Source organism: Salminus brasiliensis, chromosome 9 (genome assembly GCF_030463535.1).
Source record: "Salminus brasiliensis chromosome 9, fSalBra1.hap2, whole genome shotgun sequence".
NCBI lineage: Eukaryota > Metazoa > Chordata > Actinopteri > Characiformes > Bryconidae > Salminus > Salminus brasiliensis.
Window position 1 is genome coordinate 24,314,462 of NC_132886.1, and position 16,890 is coordinate 24,331,351.

Consider the following 16,890-nt stretch of genomic DNA (forward strand, 5'->3'; position numbering starts at 1 on the left):
AAAAGACCTCTACCTACACAGGTTTTTTGCTGCTTTCAGAAGTGGTCACATCTCTCCTTCCTTCCTCCCGACTGCCACCGGTTTGGTCCCACCAATTGCTTGGGGGTAGGCTCCGCCCCTGGCGTTCTGCAAGAGTACAGATGTCCACGACCGGGCCAAGGCCAAAGATTTTACCTATCAACATTTTAACTTGCTAACATTGTTCCCATCTCATTATTTTTTAAGATTAAATTTATGCTTCACTGCTCTCATGTCTTCTGGTAGAAATGGCATTATTGTTTTGAGAAGATTTTAAAACAGATCTGTTAATAAAAAAAAACTGCCTATATAATTTTAGTTTCTTTTGATTTTCCAACAAAGAGACTGTTTCCAACTCATTTCATGGTTATTTTACCACAATTAGTGTTTTTTTTTTTTGGTGTATTTTACCCCAATTTGATTTGGCTGAAAGATGTTCTATGAGTGCCAGCGTTGCAGGATAAGGGCACTCTTACCAAAGCTCTTCAAGTACTACTCCGCCACCCACACATGTAACCTAGCAATGACGCAAGACAAAAAACACCAGCCATAACAAAGTAGTGACATATCTGACATTAGTGACTTTACTATATTTCATGTGTTACTGTAGTAGTTGCCAAATCAAAACTTTTACAGAACAAAAGCTAATGTTGGAGATTTCACAATGTTATTCGCACAGGCTCCCAAACCACAAATAAGTACACTGAACTTATATATTCAAAACAGACCAATACTCATCAGAAGTGTTGCTGGGTCTGTAGGTAGGTTGGTAGATCAGCCAATTAGAGGGAGCATGATTTAAGGAAGAAAGGATCAATAATACAAATAGAAAATAAAGCTCAGCTTCAAGTAAAAGTATGCTTTTAATATTTAACAGCTTTAGCAATGTGTTATATCAGTGTGTGTAGTCATGGAATTAATATAACCTGTGACATTGCCTAATGTTTTGGCAATTGCTTGTAATCCGGATTATTTAAATATTCATGAACAAAAACAAAAACAAAAAAACATTTTTGCTGTCCTCTTTATCTTAAAATCTGTATAACAATAAACGCAATAATGGAACTGTGGTATGATTACAATAATACACTTGAGGTTTGTGCTATAAATGCTATAGTGCCTCTTTGAACAGTTTGATTACACCTCTATTGCAAACATAGCTCTTTATGGCAACAAAAGTGGTCCTTTGATGGCATTGCTTTAAGAACCATTTAAAGAACCTTTATTTTTATATGTATGTGATATCTTTTTATATATAGATATTAAACTGTTGGATCTCCAAACTTTTTGGATTAAAAAAATAAATTAAATAAAATGAAAATGAAATTTTTGATTTTTGAATGAAATTTGATTTTGATTGTGATTATGTGACTCCAGTCAAAGGCATTTCACAAGCTCAGAGTAACAGCTATGAAACCCTAGTGTTTATCTCACCCATTCTAGATAGAAGTTAATGGTTGAACTCCTAAGAACAACACTCTAAAGGTTTTGTCTTGTTTTTTTAACACTGTTGTTCTTTTAATTATTGTGAAACCCTCTAACTGAGCATATTACACTACTCACTATATGTTTATTATCACGATCTCACCCAAAATTCTACACATCAACTAAGATGTACCCAGTGCCCCGTCCTCATTGTTTAATGGAACATATATAGAATATCACGTCTACCTCAGTGTTAAAGCCTAACTGGTTCTAGAACCACTAGAACCTGTAGTGGGTGTAGAAAATCTAAAAATAATGATTTCCACTTTTGCCACATTAGCCACGCAAAGCCACCAGTGAGAAGAATGTTTAATTACTATAAATGTAATTCCCCCTACACACACTGATAGTCAACTCCTATCATGAAGGTATGTCCTATATGAAGGTAATAATGTAGTGTTTTCAGGTACAGCAAAGGACTATGCAGAGTGCAGATAGCTTATGAATTTATAAGTGGGTCCTCAAATTTGTGTTCTTCAACGAAACATTACTATGGAGTTTTCTCTCTCTCTGCATATTTAAATACTCCAGCATGCCTGTAGATGCTGCCATGCATGATATACAGCCTTTTCTTTTATAGATGGCTCAATGTTGGTTCTGCATTACAACGTCATTTAGACGATGCAGTTGCCACAGCAACAGTCTGTGAAGATGAGCAGAGGCTACTGGCATGAAAGTGAAGAAGCATCTGCTCACTCTGAGATGGGAGCCTGACTCCACACACGTTCAACACTGGCAGTGGTTGAACAAGCATTAAGAACTTGGAATGAAACTAGTAATAAACTTTAAAGAGATCACACTAAAACACAAATGCAAAGATAGGAAATTAATGAGTGGTAACTAGTTTGTAGCACGTCCTTATTTAGCCTTCATTCCGGGTCCTTGGCTTGAATTTATGGTTTAGGGGAAAACGTCAATCAAACCTTTTCTTACAGAAAAATCACACAAATTTAATATGAATTTCTTATATCTTCATGTGGGTCCACAGACACGAAGCATGTTATTCACATTGTACACCCAGATTTCATGAATTTCATGATGTTAAAATGGACTTTTAAATTGTGGGGTTGACCCTTTCAAAAACACATGGTAGGTGCACTTGCTATACTACGAATGCAAGAAAAGTAAGTCAGTCCTTTAGAAGTACCTAGGTCTCTGCATTGGATTTCTAATAAAATGAGATACAATCTAATTGAAATAATAACCCAAATAGTATTATTGCCTTTTTTTGCACATAGGGTAAACATCCACAGCGCATGCTAGAAACAGTAAGTGAATTTAAAAACCTGAAGATCTACACGGTTCTATTAACTTCATGCCACAACATCTCAATAAGATTAAGATTAAGATCAGGACTTTGACTTTACCATTCCATAACACAAATCCTCATCTTTTTCACTGATTCTTTAGTTGATGTACTAAAGTGCTTTGCATCGCCCAATGTCTTTTCAGCTTGAGGTCATGGACTGCTGCCCTTGGACATTCTCCTGTAAAATGTTTTGATTGAGCTTTGAATTCACTGTTCCCTCACAATGATCACAAGGTGCCCAGGCCCTGAGGCAGCAAAGCTGCTCCAAACCATGATGCTTCACAGCTGGAATGAAGCTTTGGTGTTGGTGTGCAGTGTTCTTTTTCCTGCAAACATAGCGTTGTGCATTTATGATCATCTTTTAAAAAAGTTGAGATGGGCTGGTTTGGACAGATTTTGGTAGAACACATTTAGAGGTGTTTAATGTAAGAAAATGATAAAGTCAGAATTTTGTGACATCTGAAGGATTGTAAGATTCCAAATTAGATGTGTGAAGTTTTAGACATTGTTTTATAATAGAAATAAATTATATTTAAGAACACGTTTTTATGGTGAAGTGATACATGGAGGATGTTGTGAGGCCAAACTGTATTCTCACATTCACACATTTTCACATTTTGTGTTGTCAGCATTGTGATGTCTGGTTTCTAATAATGTTTTTTTTTTAGATGGTTTACCCATTTTCTCCTCAATTTGGATTGGAAATTTCCCAACCCCCCTATCACATGCAACGTCATTGGGCAACCAACGTGCTCGAAAGAAAGCACCGTATTCCCGGCTCTGATGCATCGGCCAGCATCGCACTGGAGTGAAGTGGAAAGAAAGGGCCATCTACCCACCCTGTGGAGAGAAAGGCCAGTTGTGCTATCTCAGGGCCCCGGCTGCCAATGACAAGCAGCAGCCCCACTTTCAAGGAATTGTAAAGAGTTGGTAAGTTGAATATTTTCACACCATGTTTTTACATCTCCGTGATTTTACATCCCCAATGTCATCATTGCCAACTTCCACTCACTTGCTACAAATTCCCCTTTCACATGATGCCAACAGCTCTGGATAAATTCTTCCACATGTTACCTCAGAGGCATGTAATATCAGCCAACCACATCTTTTCAGACAGCCGCTGATGCAACGTTGCAGGATGGACAGCTGAACGTGCCTGTAGAAGAAGAGTGCTAACTGTTTAATTTCATTTACTCATTTAGCAGACACCCGTGTTGGCTAGCATCACGCTGAGTTATGAGGGAGAGAGGGCCATCTCACCACCCAGAGAGTGAGGCCAATTACGCTTTCTTAGATCAGACAGGATTTGTAGGCCTGAGCATTACCACTGCTGAAAGAGACTCATTTCTCACCAGTGGGAACCCATCTGCTCTGCGCGAGCAGTTCGCTGAAAGGGAAATGGGTCTTTAATTAATGTAGCAAGCATCAGCTGAGAATTGTACTGTAGCTACAGCTAACACAACTCACATGTTCGGCTCACTGTGATGGACACCCTCTTTTACAGCCTTATGTGTTCTGAGGTATGTTGAGTCTACTTGAGGATGGTTTGTATGTTGACTTGCATGTTTATGCAGTCTGTAGTCTGAATGTGAGGCAGTGAGGCACTACTCTAACAACTCACTCTAATCACAGTGGCACTGGGCTTTGAAAAACACCAGCAATGATGCTGCATCTGACACTTGTACCTGTGCAACACACACTACCTTACCGCTACCATGTGTTTTTCACCTGGGTGAATAAAAATGGAATAAAAATCAGACTGATGGAGACAACAGTCTCTTTAATATACTGAGAGGGAGAGACAGCAGTTAGGTCAAGTTCTACTGCTGCTGTTCTAAGCCTGGCGTCGCAGGTTTCATATCACACACATAAATAAGATGGAAAGAGAGGGGGGGGGTGAGACTGGAGAAGTAACAGACTATCTATTCACCTATAACCTTTATACTACATCATCTACACAGCAGCCAGATAAAAGCCTTACCTGGATACTCTGTGCTGTGTGCTGTGTTTATTCCAACACCGTCACTTGGCAGCAGTTCTCAGAGAAGACCACAATGTGAAATTTGTGATTTATGTTTTATGCACTGCAGTTTTTGTAAATATGTATTTCATAGTCATTTATTTTTGTTTGTGTGCCTTCATTTTTACAGAACATCAGGGTGCTTCTGTCTCTGTTCATTTTATACCAAAGCCTCTAAAACTCTAAAGCATGCACCCTACAAGACCTCAGAAGGTTCCTTGTGGTATTTGGCACCAAGGCATTAGCCACAATTTATGCAAGAATTGTTATTTCTTGCTCCTGGGCTCCCCCTACAGCCAGTAAGTGTAACAGAACTGTCACTGGAAGTAAAGAAAGCATGTGGACTGAGTTGGTTGTGCAATAATACTGGATTTTCCACAAATATGACTACATAGCTTTACTATTTACCTGCCAGCAATTTCCTGCCTACTTCACAAGAGATACACAGTGTGCTGAGCATGACGTGGAAATGATAGAGATGCTGTTCACTCTATTACAGTCTGTGGAGCATCAATATGATTTTGAAGCATTTACTTTAAGGTAAAAATGCTACATAGTGTTGCTTTAAGTCCTCAAAGTTGAGCGCTAGAGCCAGTGCACATCAGACATCCCACAGGTGTTGCATTGGACTGAGATCATGGGATTTTGAAGGCCAGGGCAACAGCTTGAACTCTTTATGAAGTTCCTCAAACCATTCCTGTATGATGTGTGCACTGCTGTCAGAGAATATCATTGATTGCAAGGATATTTACAGTGAAAATTCAATTTTCAATTCAAACAAATACAGAGAATCAATGTCTATGATACTGTTCCCTCTGAATCCCTTTTCCCTATTTTGTTTTACTATGTGATGTCATTTTGAATATAAAATGTGCCCAAACTCAGCCAGCAAGCAAACCATTTCTTTTCCCAAATCCTTATGTAGGTGAAGTGTCAAATTAATGTCAACTTGAACTCCAGAACCCAGGGATTCCCAACAAATCTTTACCCATAGCATCACACTGCCTGTATGTACCTGCTCATTTTCTTTACATAGTATAGCTTAGTGCCATCGGTGGACGGGGGTTAGCATGGGAGCTCTGTTTACATGGCATTTTGGTTCAGACAAGACTGTGGCAAGACTGTGTTCACTGCCCTTGCACACTGATGAACTTTGGGCATTGAACAGTCTTTTACTTTGTGGTGTGTTCCTCCTCAGATCACTGTTGGTTGGTACATAGAAGCCCCCTGCCAGTTTTGGCATTTGGCCATTACAATTTGGTGCTTGTCAGTGTCACAGAGGCCTTCACACCTTCACGTTTCCCCACCATCTAACACATTGACAACAAGAATTGACAGTTCAGATAGCATCCATTTCCCAGATCTTGACATCCGCCACTGTTATGATATAACCATTGTTATCTGCTTCATATATGGCTAATAACAGCTTTTACATCCATGACCTACTGAGAGTCACTCTTTAAGAGAGCAGCAAAATTCAGAAAAGCACTAATATAACTGGTCTACAACTATAGGGTGGTTTGAGATTGAGCAACCATAGTCATTTTAGAAGCAGGTAAATGTTTTGCTGTCTTTCTTTCTTAGAGCTTTTATACTGGCTCTGTTGAAACTCTCCAGCTCTCCCAAAAATAGTCTGCCTTTTATCATCAGAATGGTTGCTACAGTAGCTGGAACACAAAAATGTACACACTGTCAAAACATTCTGCATCAACACCCTTAGAGGGTGTGGATGTCCTGATGAGAGTGCATGGGACTAAAGAAATGTTCAGCACCTGAATCCCTGTAAAATTCCCAAACGCCACCATGGCTGCACCACTATTAGCTTTCTGAGCAAACTGAACAAAAAGGTTTTGATTTCTGCTGTCTAGCATCTTGTCCCCAAGAAAACTTTTAAAATGCTTTATTAGTTAGTAAGTAAGTTAACTCTCTGGATTTACTTGGAGTTCAGTCTTGATTAGTAATAAAATGTGGTCAAAATGTTACAATGTCACAATTACAGGCAAACAATCTGACCTGAAACTAATCGTTCATGTCTTTAACTGAGCACATTGGGCAAACATCCACAGTGTGAGCTTAAAAAAGTAAGCAAACCCTTGAATTTAACAACCTATAGATCTGCTTTTAGCTGCTATGATCTACGCTGAACATTTTCTGTAGCTGCAAAAAAAAATTTGGACAATGTTGAGGAGGAATTTTGGAGTATTTCTCCCAGCAGATACGTTTCAGTTCCTGTTTCAGTATTTGTAGGATGCCTTGCATGCACAGCCCTCTTCTGGTCATGTCGTAGTATCCAGATAAGGTTCAAGTCAGGACTCATCAGCAATCATCAGCCAGTTTTATCAGACAGTTTGCTAATTTGAACACCTATAGGTAATCAAGTGGCAGCATTCCTTTTAAAACACTTTCAACTCCTTGTAGATGTCTATGCTATGCTTCTTGTGTTTGTTGTAATAAGCATGCAAGGGAAATCAGTCAAAATAAATGCATACAGTCATTTATTTTTTTTCCAAAATAAAATTGCAATATAGATTTGCAGAATTGCATTAAGCATTACCATAGGTTGCTGTTGTGCATGGCCTACGTTGATTAACTTTTGGAAATGTTACAGGTAGCTTTCCCCTCAGTTCTCAAAGCAATTAAGCAATAACAATAGAAAGGGAACAATAGAGTTCAAGTTGAAGTCTGAAAGACCAAGAAAACACACACACACATATTGGAAGGACAGCACGTCAGTGATGCTATATAATGCACATATTATGGAGTTATGTAATAAGTAAAGGTTTGGGAGAAGGACCTTACCCAAACTCCTGCTCTCCATTACTATGCACGCAATAATACCGCTCCTCTCCCCTCTCCTCATAATGGTCCAAATTATGCTTATACAGGAGGGGGGGTTTGGCTTCGGGTCCCATCAGATTAAAACCACCTCCAGCCCAAACTCCAGCAAAATATCCTTTAGCTCTTGAAAAGATGCAAAAATAGTATATTTCTTAACCAGAACAAGTTTGTCTTAAAAACCTGGTAAGGTCTGGTGAAGGCTCTCACAACGACTTCATCACATGCTTCATCGACTCTAGTATACTCCCTCACATCCATTACGGTGGCAAAGCTACTCTCTTTTATGCACCTCTCTGCCACCTCAAGGATGTTTTGGATAAAGTGGTCCTCTGTTTTAGGGCAGGAAGATGCCTGAAAAACACACAACCCACAAAATCCAACCCCCGTCTCAGTGGACACCATATAAATCACGAGGATTTCCCTGATCAGGTCTATAAGCTTTTTTTCTCCTTATATTAAAGACAAACTCCATTAACACAACCTGGCCACAGCAACATATGCCATTTCTTACCATAGTGACCTTTTGTTTTCTCTGCCTACATATTTGGAACACAGGTTGCAGACTTCCCCTAATTGTCTGTCTCTCCTGCCCAGTAAGATGGGCAAATATTCGTCCATGTGTGGAAAAGTGACATGGCGTTACTTAACTGGACCTTGATGTTATACTGCCCAAATAAATGTTACTAATGTCTTATACATAATCGATCTGAAGGTTCGCTACTAAAATCTTGCAACATCACCACCACCACCTCAGATTCATTCTGATGAAGATTAAAAAATATATATTAAGACTATATATATATATATATTAAGGAAATGTAATGCTACTGTAACACTGCAGCTTCACAATAGAATGTGCTTTTTAAAATCTCTATATATTGTTTTTCATAAACTGCTTCCCAAGTGAATGTAGTAGTGAGTGATTTGATTAACCCTTAGACATTGTGATTAGAGCTCGTAATAACAAACACCTGGATGCCGTCTAATTCTGTTAAGATTGGAAAATTTTAATGTATAGATCTAATGTATAGATGCGCTTGAAATTATAAGAGAAAATATTCCTTCATGATTTGAATGCAAAGTTATTGTTGCGTATACAATCTTCCTGGACAAAAAGTCATTGTTTAAATTGTGTAAAAGTTTACTTTAAAGTGAGGTGAACTCGTCAAAAGAGAATGTCAAAAAAAATCTGATGAAAAAAATATGTTCATTGTTTACACATGGAATTAAATGTACCTCCATCATCTCACAAATAGTGTGAAAAAGAACAATAAGAGTTATATATTCAAGGGTTAATAATTACTTTAACATTCAGAGTCAGGTAGACGCAAGGTCAAGGCGGTTTTGGACCTTAGAACATGGATGTTTATTAGAGTTACAATAGAGTTGGCATTGACCAGTAAAAACCAGTCCAACGTATTACTTGAATCACTGACAGTTCGTATCCCCTTACTTAACAGTCATACAGTAATGTATTGAGCTAGTGAGCATAATCTTTGATAAAAGTCCTATTACGCACTTCTTTTTACAACGCCTTAAGTGCCACTTTTCTTCTCATGTAAAATATTTACATAACAGTCTTTTACATTTGTCGCAAAAGTAGTATTTTACAGATTTGCTCTGCACACATTTTTCACATAGGTTACGCTTAAATATTAGAAGTGTGGCCATATGTAGAGAAATCAAAATAAACAGTGTGTTAATGGTGTAAATTACACAATTACAGTTCAGAGTAGCAAACTGGTAAAGATAACACCATGATCACGGTTGAACAGGCGGTTAAGGGATTAAAAATAATAATAATAATAATAAAATCCCAACTGAAGCAGTTGATACAGTAACACACATGGTCCAGAGGGTGGCAGCACTATTCTCCTGTGCGCTCACTTTCAAAACAAGGACACTTAAAGCACAGAGGCTCCACAGCATTCAAATTCAGGCCAACTGCAGAACTGAAGCAGGAATCAGATTCACGGCTGCATGTGAAACAGAATAACACTGAAAACTGTCCTAACAAGAAATAGAACAAATTTAAAAGAAAAGCTTTCAAAATAAAAAGCAAAAGGTGTGAAGTACTCTCACAAATGAACATGCGACTTCCCACGAGTCCACGTTTTGGCTATGCGGTTCATGTTCAATGTGAGAATATAATAATGCTGACCGTCTAAAGCAGCATATGCTGCCCTCCCCCTTCCCTTCCTATCCCATCCCTTCCCTTCCTAAATAAGAGAGTTTAAATAGAGCACACAAATGTATGAACTCCAAACTGGTGCTCTATATAAAATCAGTTAGGTCTAAACTGACCCGTTCTTTAATACCTACAGGAGCAGTGTTTTTTAAACCTAATCTTTAACATGCAGTCCATTATAACAGACAATGACCATGGAGCATTTCCCCGTACTTAGAACAGAAAACCCATTGGCCCTTATTCAAAGTTGCATAAAAAATAAATGGGTGGAAACATAAACTGTTGTGTGTGTAAATAAGCAGCATTCATAAAGCACACACACAAGCCAGTGACTGACCTTTTTTGAGCAGTTTGAGCAGTGAGCAGACAGTTCCTCCTGCTGGTCAGAATCTTACAGTGCTAAAATGACAACGCTATTACATGTCTTGGACATATGCAAATAATAATAATAATAATAATAACAATAATAACAAGTCTTTGTGAGTTGCACTATTACAGTATGTGACATGGGGCTTCTACTGCACTAGGTAATCCGTGTTTCTTTTTTCTTTTTCTACTGAAAAGGTGAGGTCATATCACAACAAATGCCTTTAAATGAAAAGTTAAGTCTTTGCTTATGAGAGCGTTTACATACAAAACTAAGCACATTCACTGTTGTACATGAATTGCTGTGTACACAATTAATATTATCATTATGTATGCTATTATTGCTAATCGTGATCAATTTAAAATGCAAACCAAGTGATCGTATGGTCATTAAACATGCACCCTCACATTTACACACAGCCCTGCAAGTGAATTTGATCATGAAAAGAAAATAAACATGGATTCATGAACTGTCCCTAGAATTTGTCACTTATTGTACCATCCGATTTAACGGCCCGCAACTTCGATGAACAAGAGCCACGGATTCAAAACACACTTACAATTGAAGCCAATCGGGAGCTACTAAATTCTGTCAGTAAATATTTATGGAGCAATATTTTAGTGGAACAGTTTGATGATTTTGTCAAGGTACAGTACTGTTAGCAGTACCAGTTATGGTTTTCAATGTGGTTTCTGACCCAATGGTCTACCCATTACAATTTGGTTCTGATTAAAAGAAGCTCAGATTCATATGCTTGCCCACTGTTCCTACTTCCAACATGACAACTTCAAGAACTGTTTACTTGCTTCCTAGCATATCCCATCCCTAAAAAGGTACCATTGTTACAATATAGTAAATGTGATTTCTTAGACCCGTCAATGGTTTTAATGTGCTGTCTGAATGAGGCATAAGCAAGTCACTGATTTCAAATGCCTGTTCAGAAACTGCCTACTGGCTTCTAGTAGAAGTAAGTTTTGAATCAACATGTTTTGAGTTCTTTTCTAAGTACAGAGAAACACGCTGCAACTATTTTATGATAATGAACAGTAGGGATTGAGAGAAGGTTAAAAAACACATAAAACAACAGTCTTTTATTTGATCTGCACCAGAAATGTGGTGCAAATGTGAGCTTCTAAATAGTTCTTCCCTTTTTAAAATGTCCTACATCCATCCACATCATTCATGATCCACAGCCCAGGAGCCAGCTTGTCCAACAAGTCCAGCTATTCCTTAACCACCTGTTGAAGGGAGCAAACCCCGGTAGTACCATATTAAACAGAGTCAATAAGGGGTCCGTTACCCCGTCTGCACCTTGTCCTCCTGAGCCCACGCTGGACTGTGCCCGGTGGGCAGCTGTGTAGCAGGTGTGCAGCGGTGGCTTTTGTACGTGCCTAAGTGGCGGAAGCTTCGGCCACACTGGTAACAGGAGTAGGGCGTGGCACCGCTGTGAATGCGCATGTGTGTGTACAGGTTGCCCAGCTCTTTAAAGCGGCGGCCGCACTGGGGGCAGGCATAAGGGCTTTCGCCTGTGTGGACGCGCTGGTGCCGCTTGAGGCCGGACAACACGGGAAAGCCTTTGCCACACTGAGGGCAGGGAAAGGGGCTCTGAGCACCGCTGTGGCTTAGTCGGTGGCTCTTGAGACGGGCGGCGTGGCGGAAACGCTCGCCACATTCAGGACATACGAAGGGCTTCTCGCCGGTGTGGATGCGCTGGTGCTGCCGCAGGTTGCCCAGATAATTAAAGTGCCGCCCGCAGTCGCCGCATTCGTAGCCCCCCTCCACCTTCCTCTCCCGAGGCAGCCGAACTGCAGTCGGAGCCTCCGAGCCCCCAGCAGCCCGTCCAGCATCTCCTTCAGAGCCCTCCCCGCGGGACGCGGCCGAGGTGGACTGCATGGCCTGGATGCTCTCGTCTCGGTGCATCAGCTTCACATGCTCCTCCAGGAACGTGGAGTCAGGGCAGAGGGTTCCACAGAAAGGGCAAATGAAGGTGTGAGCGGAGAAGTGCTGGCCTGAGGAAAGACAGAAATGTGACGAGATTGATGCAAAACGCTATAAGAAAAGGGAATGGAGATCTAATACATAGGGCTGTTCCAATACAAGTATCTTAATGTTGGCTATTGCCTGATCCGGTGATCCTGATTACCAATCCAATTATTGTCCCACACTGTTCTGATAAATAATTCAATCAGAGATGAAAAAAAAAAAAAAACAAACAAAAAAAAAAAAAAACACAACAACAACAACAACAAAAAAAAAATCGCTGAGCAATTTATCAGTATTGGACAAGTTCAGGCAAATTATGCAATCGTATTATATCGTATTATACATCTTAAATTTCAACAACCCTAAGAGATCATATTGGCAAGTTAAGGCAGATAGGCATAATAGCAGCTCTGCGCGAGGCTCCTAGGTTACAAGAAGGTTTGGAGCTCACATACAGCTAAAGAAAGCCATTAAAGCTTTTGGTGTTGTGTGTTTGTCATTCTGGCCTTTTGTTTTTAATTAGTTTATCTGACTCAAATTCATATATATACAGAATATGTGCAAAAAACGCTCATGAATAAAGCAGAGTAATCATTTAACACCACTAATTGTAAAAACTCCCCCGTACTGAATACAGTGATTGTTTTTATTATTGTTTTTTGTGTTCATTAAGCACTGACGATATCCTTGATATGGCAAGAAAGGCATATTATGTATCACGACAACAACATTTATCACAATACAATAAAATAAAGTTATATTGCCTAGCTCTATAATGCATTTCCAAATGTACTTGAAAAGGTTAATGTGGCATCCAGCCATGCCCTCAATCGTATTGGTGATAGGCCAATCAAGCTGAAAAACAATATGGGCCCCAAAAACACTGACCGGTTAATCTCTAAAAAAACAATCCCACAATTTAGTTAAGATGCCACTAATTAATAAATCACTTAAAACACAGAGACAGTGGTAGACAGTTTTACGTAACGAGACATTATAGACCGATCCATTCTGTGTGGCAGTAGACATTTCTATAATGACTGTTTTATAGTGCGTTTAGTGCGTAATCTCATAATCCAGACTCCTAAACCAATGAAAGGCTTACAGAATTTTACAGTAGCTTTGTTTTTTTACTACTCGTAGTTAAAATGGCAGAAGCCTCACATGGTTTTGACAAACATTTGGTGAGGAAAACACAATCAAAGCACGCTGCAAACTCTAAACCAATGTATTGTCTCTAAACCGATGTATTGTCTTTGGAGTCTGCAGTCTCTCAGCAATATCCGTTACTGGTGCCAAGAGGATGCTCTGCTAGAATACAGTGTTTTTAAAAAAGTGTCAGAGTGGAGTTCTGTTCAGCAAGCAGTTCACACAGCATTTACAAACTCAAACCACTGCATAGTTCTACTCAAAAACATGGGTTTTTTTTATTTTCCTTGAAACTGTAGAGCTGGCATGTTTTAGGGCACTCACTTGGATCTAATCTGTCCATACTATCCCCCACAGGGCTGCTCCTGTCTTCCCCTGAGGAAGCGTGACTCTCCAGAGGAAATGAGGCAGAGGGTGTGTCAGAGACCAGCCCCAACTCTCCTCTCCCTTCTTCTGATTCTTCACCCGCCTCTTCAGCCTCTCTTGCTGCTGTGACGTTCTCACATTTTGACTCTGTCTCACCTGGGCAGGCAACAACACAGAGATTAAATCATTAAACTGCTCTGTTTCATCAGATGCTGGATGATTTTTTTTTTTTTTTTTTTTTCCTTGACATGATACACAGGTCGGCCAGCGTTTCATCATGGTTATGATAAGTTACATCAAAGAGTAGCCTATTCAGAACTTATTGCGGCAGTCTAACTGGATTAAGGGCTGCACAATAAATGTTCTGTTAAAGGAAAATGCTGCTGTTCTACGTTCATTTATTCCAACCTATGAAACCTCCTGAAAAACAAAATACAATTGACTTATGAATAATTTTGAAAATCCTAAATATCAAATGCTATTGTGCCCATCGCTACCTGATACTTTCCTACTTCTGCACCAGCTGTTATTACAGCACCTTTTACTTGATTCATGACTTCACATGAAATTAAATGGTGCATTTTATGGAAACTTAAGGAGATCTGCAATGGTATACAATGCAGATACTGGCCTTTTAGTCACCATCCAAAGTAAGCAGTGAATCTGCATGTCTTCTGAGTGTTGTGTGTAATGTTAATAAGGGTAACAGCTGTTAATAAGGATTAGACTGCCACCTAAGACTATTTTCCCATACACCCTTGGTACCCCATTCCTCTGCTGGGTATTAAAAAGTATGTTTCGGGCCAAAATCCTGTCTCATAACCACCACAAATTACAGTCTCGGAGATCAGGCAGAGATCACAGGATCTGTGCAATGAAATAACGTCCTGTGATGAATCCAGACAGGTTAAAGGCTTCAGATGTCTGGTTTCACTCACCACCGCCGTGAACGACTCTGCCATAGCAAGATTCTCAAAAACGGTGCATTTCACTGCCAAACCCTCTGAATCACTTGGTTTACATCTTAACCTTTTACCAAAGCAGGGGTGTGTAGACGTCCACAGACTTCCCCTTTAAGCCTGCTTTCTCTGCCCACCTCTAACAGCCTTACCTTTAAAGTCTGCTGAGTTGAGCTCCACTCCTGCCATCCACTCGTAGTCATACAGGCGTTTACTGCCTGAAGGAAGCATGCTGAAGATGTCCTCCGCCCCAGGGTCGCTCCCCGGCTCCCCAGGGCCTCCGGGACCCATCCCGCTGTCCGTCCACAGGCTCCTCTCGGGCTCCGCTGCTCCCTGGCCGAGCTGCTCACTGTCCACCTCGGCGCCGCTGCCCCGCGAGTTCTTGTCCTTCATCAGATAGTCGCAGATGGCGTTGATGTTCTCCTTCTTGACCACCGGCGCTCCAGCTCTCGCCTTCTTCGGATCCGAACCGTATTTCTGCCCCAGCAGCTCCGCTCTCCTGGAGAAAGCGGTCGGGTCCATCCCAGGCAGACTCACGACCTCACGGCCGTCTCTCTCCACACACTCCAGCCGCGCCTTCAGCAGCTCGATCTCGTCGCTCTTCTCCCTCAGCTCCAGCTTCAGGACCCTGATTCGCACGCTGACGATTTTCCGGATCTCGGACAGGGCCGCTTCCAGCACCACGGTGATGTTTCTGCCGAGGTGCTCGGTGATCTCGCTGACCGAGCACACCAGCTCCTCGTCGGACTCCAGCTCGCAGAGCGACTCGTCCGAGCGAGCCGCGGAGCCGCCCGCATCCAGCAGCGCCGTCTGACACTCGGAGGACTGCCCCGCTTCAATGAAGCCATGGTTCCGTTTACGGCTCATGTTTGGACGCTGGGGTTCAGACGGATATCGCTGTGTTTTGGATGCTTAACGCCTATGGACGCTGTAGGGTGCTCAAGCACCGTAGAGTTCACTCACAACTTCCGTCTGCACGGGAAGTCGAGTTACCTAAATGGCGCCCCCTATGTGTTTGATTTAAAAAATATATAAATATACATATAATAAACATGTGATCAAAAATAAAAGAAAACTACACGATTACAATCCAAATCCTCCCATCTATCACTGTTAATCACTCCTTTCTGGTCGGAGCTGCTGTGGGTGCTGAGCCAACCTGGAAACACTGGCTGCAAGCCAGACATACCCCCTGGACAAGGCACCAGTCTTGCAGATCTCTCAAATCACAGGTTGCCCTAAAAAGCTACCCCACATAGTTACACAAAACCGATACGAATACTGATGCTTGAGTTGTGTGTTTTGTGTGGAGATGTAGGTTCACTGATTCTTTTGGCTAGTAAATAAAAGGGCTCTATTTGTGTTGTAGACCACTGTGAAGATACCCGAGTCAGCAACTGTAAATTATCTGCTTCTGAGGCCGCTGGTGTGCTTGCACCAACCAAACGACTTGCAAACCTCACTGCGAGGACAGGAACACTCATTCTATAATGCCAGTACCAATCAGCTGTACATTAGCTCACTGATGCATGTGGGGAGGGAAGGCTGGCCTTTCTGGTGGTCCGATCCCACAGAAGAGCTACAGTGGCCAATGTCTTGTGGAGTCCATGCCTGTGGAGTTTATGTGAGTGAATACAGGACCCCTGCTAAAGTACCTAGCGTTTAGACCTGGTCATATTATGTAAGTATCTGGATTCTATCTATCTGGATTCGATAAAATTTTAGCCACATGCATGAAATGCGTCTCTGGAAGCAGACTAAAATCTGATTGCTGTGTGGGACGGAGTATGCACTTTTGCTTGATGTGCAGCAAATATTACTGGTGTTTCGATTGTACTGGGAGAAGTGGCTCCAACAAATGGCTCCAACAAGTGGGTCCTGAAGTGGATTAAGTGATCAGATTTGTATCTGATTTATATGCGTCTTGGATGCGTTTACATTTGCCTTTTTCACATGGCTTGGTCTTATCCAGATATAATCCTGATACTCAAGAGACATGAAGCAACCAGGTTTAATGCGTGTAGTGACCAGTGGCCTTTGAGTGGTGTAAAAGGCAGCCATGCAGTCTGGTGGCATTGACCATGGCCTCAAGAAGCACTTTTGTAAAAGTGCAAGCAAGCATCTTCACACCAGAGGGGTGAAGGATGAAAGGAAAATGGAATGAATGAATGAATGAATGCTGGGACAGTACTTGGCACAATATTTTTT

General features: G+C 41.0%; 1 protein-coding gene across 1 annotated transcript; it reads right to left on the reverse strand.

Annotated features, from left to right (window-relative positions):
• Positions 1 to 9,003: 9,003 nt before the first annotated feature.
• Positions 9,004 to 15,658, reverse strand: znf16l (zinc finger protein 16 like). The gene is made up of 3 exons (XM_072687947.1): positions 14,835 to 15,658; positions 13,682 to 13,879; positions 9,004 to 12,234 (listed from the first exon to the last, which is right to left on the reverse strand). Exons 1-3 carry the CDS (start codon positions 15,547 to 15,549, stop codon positions 11,522 to 11,524), a joined length of 1,626 nt encoding a protein of 541 aa, XP_072544048.1. The 5' UTR covers positions 15,550 to 15,658; the 3' UTR covers positions 9,004 to 11,521.
• Positions 15,659 to 16,890: the final 1,232 nt, after the last annotated feature.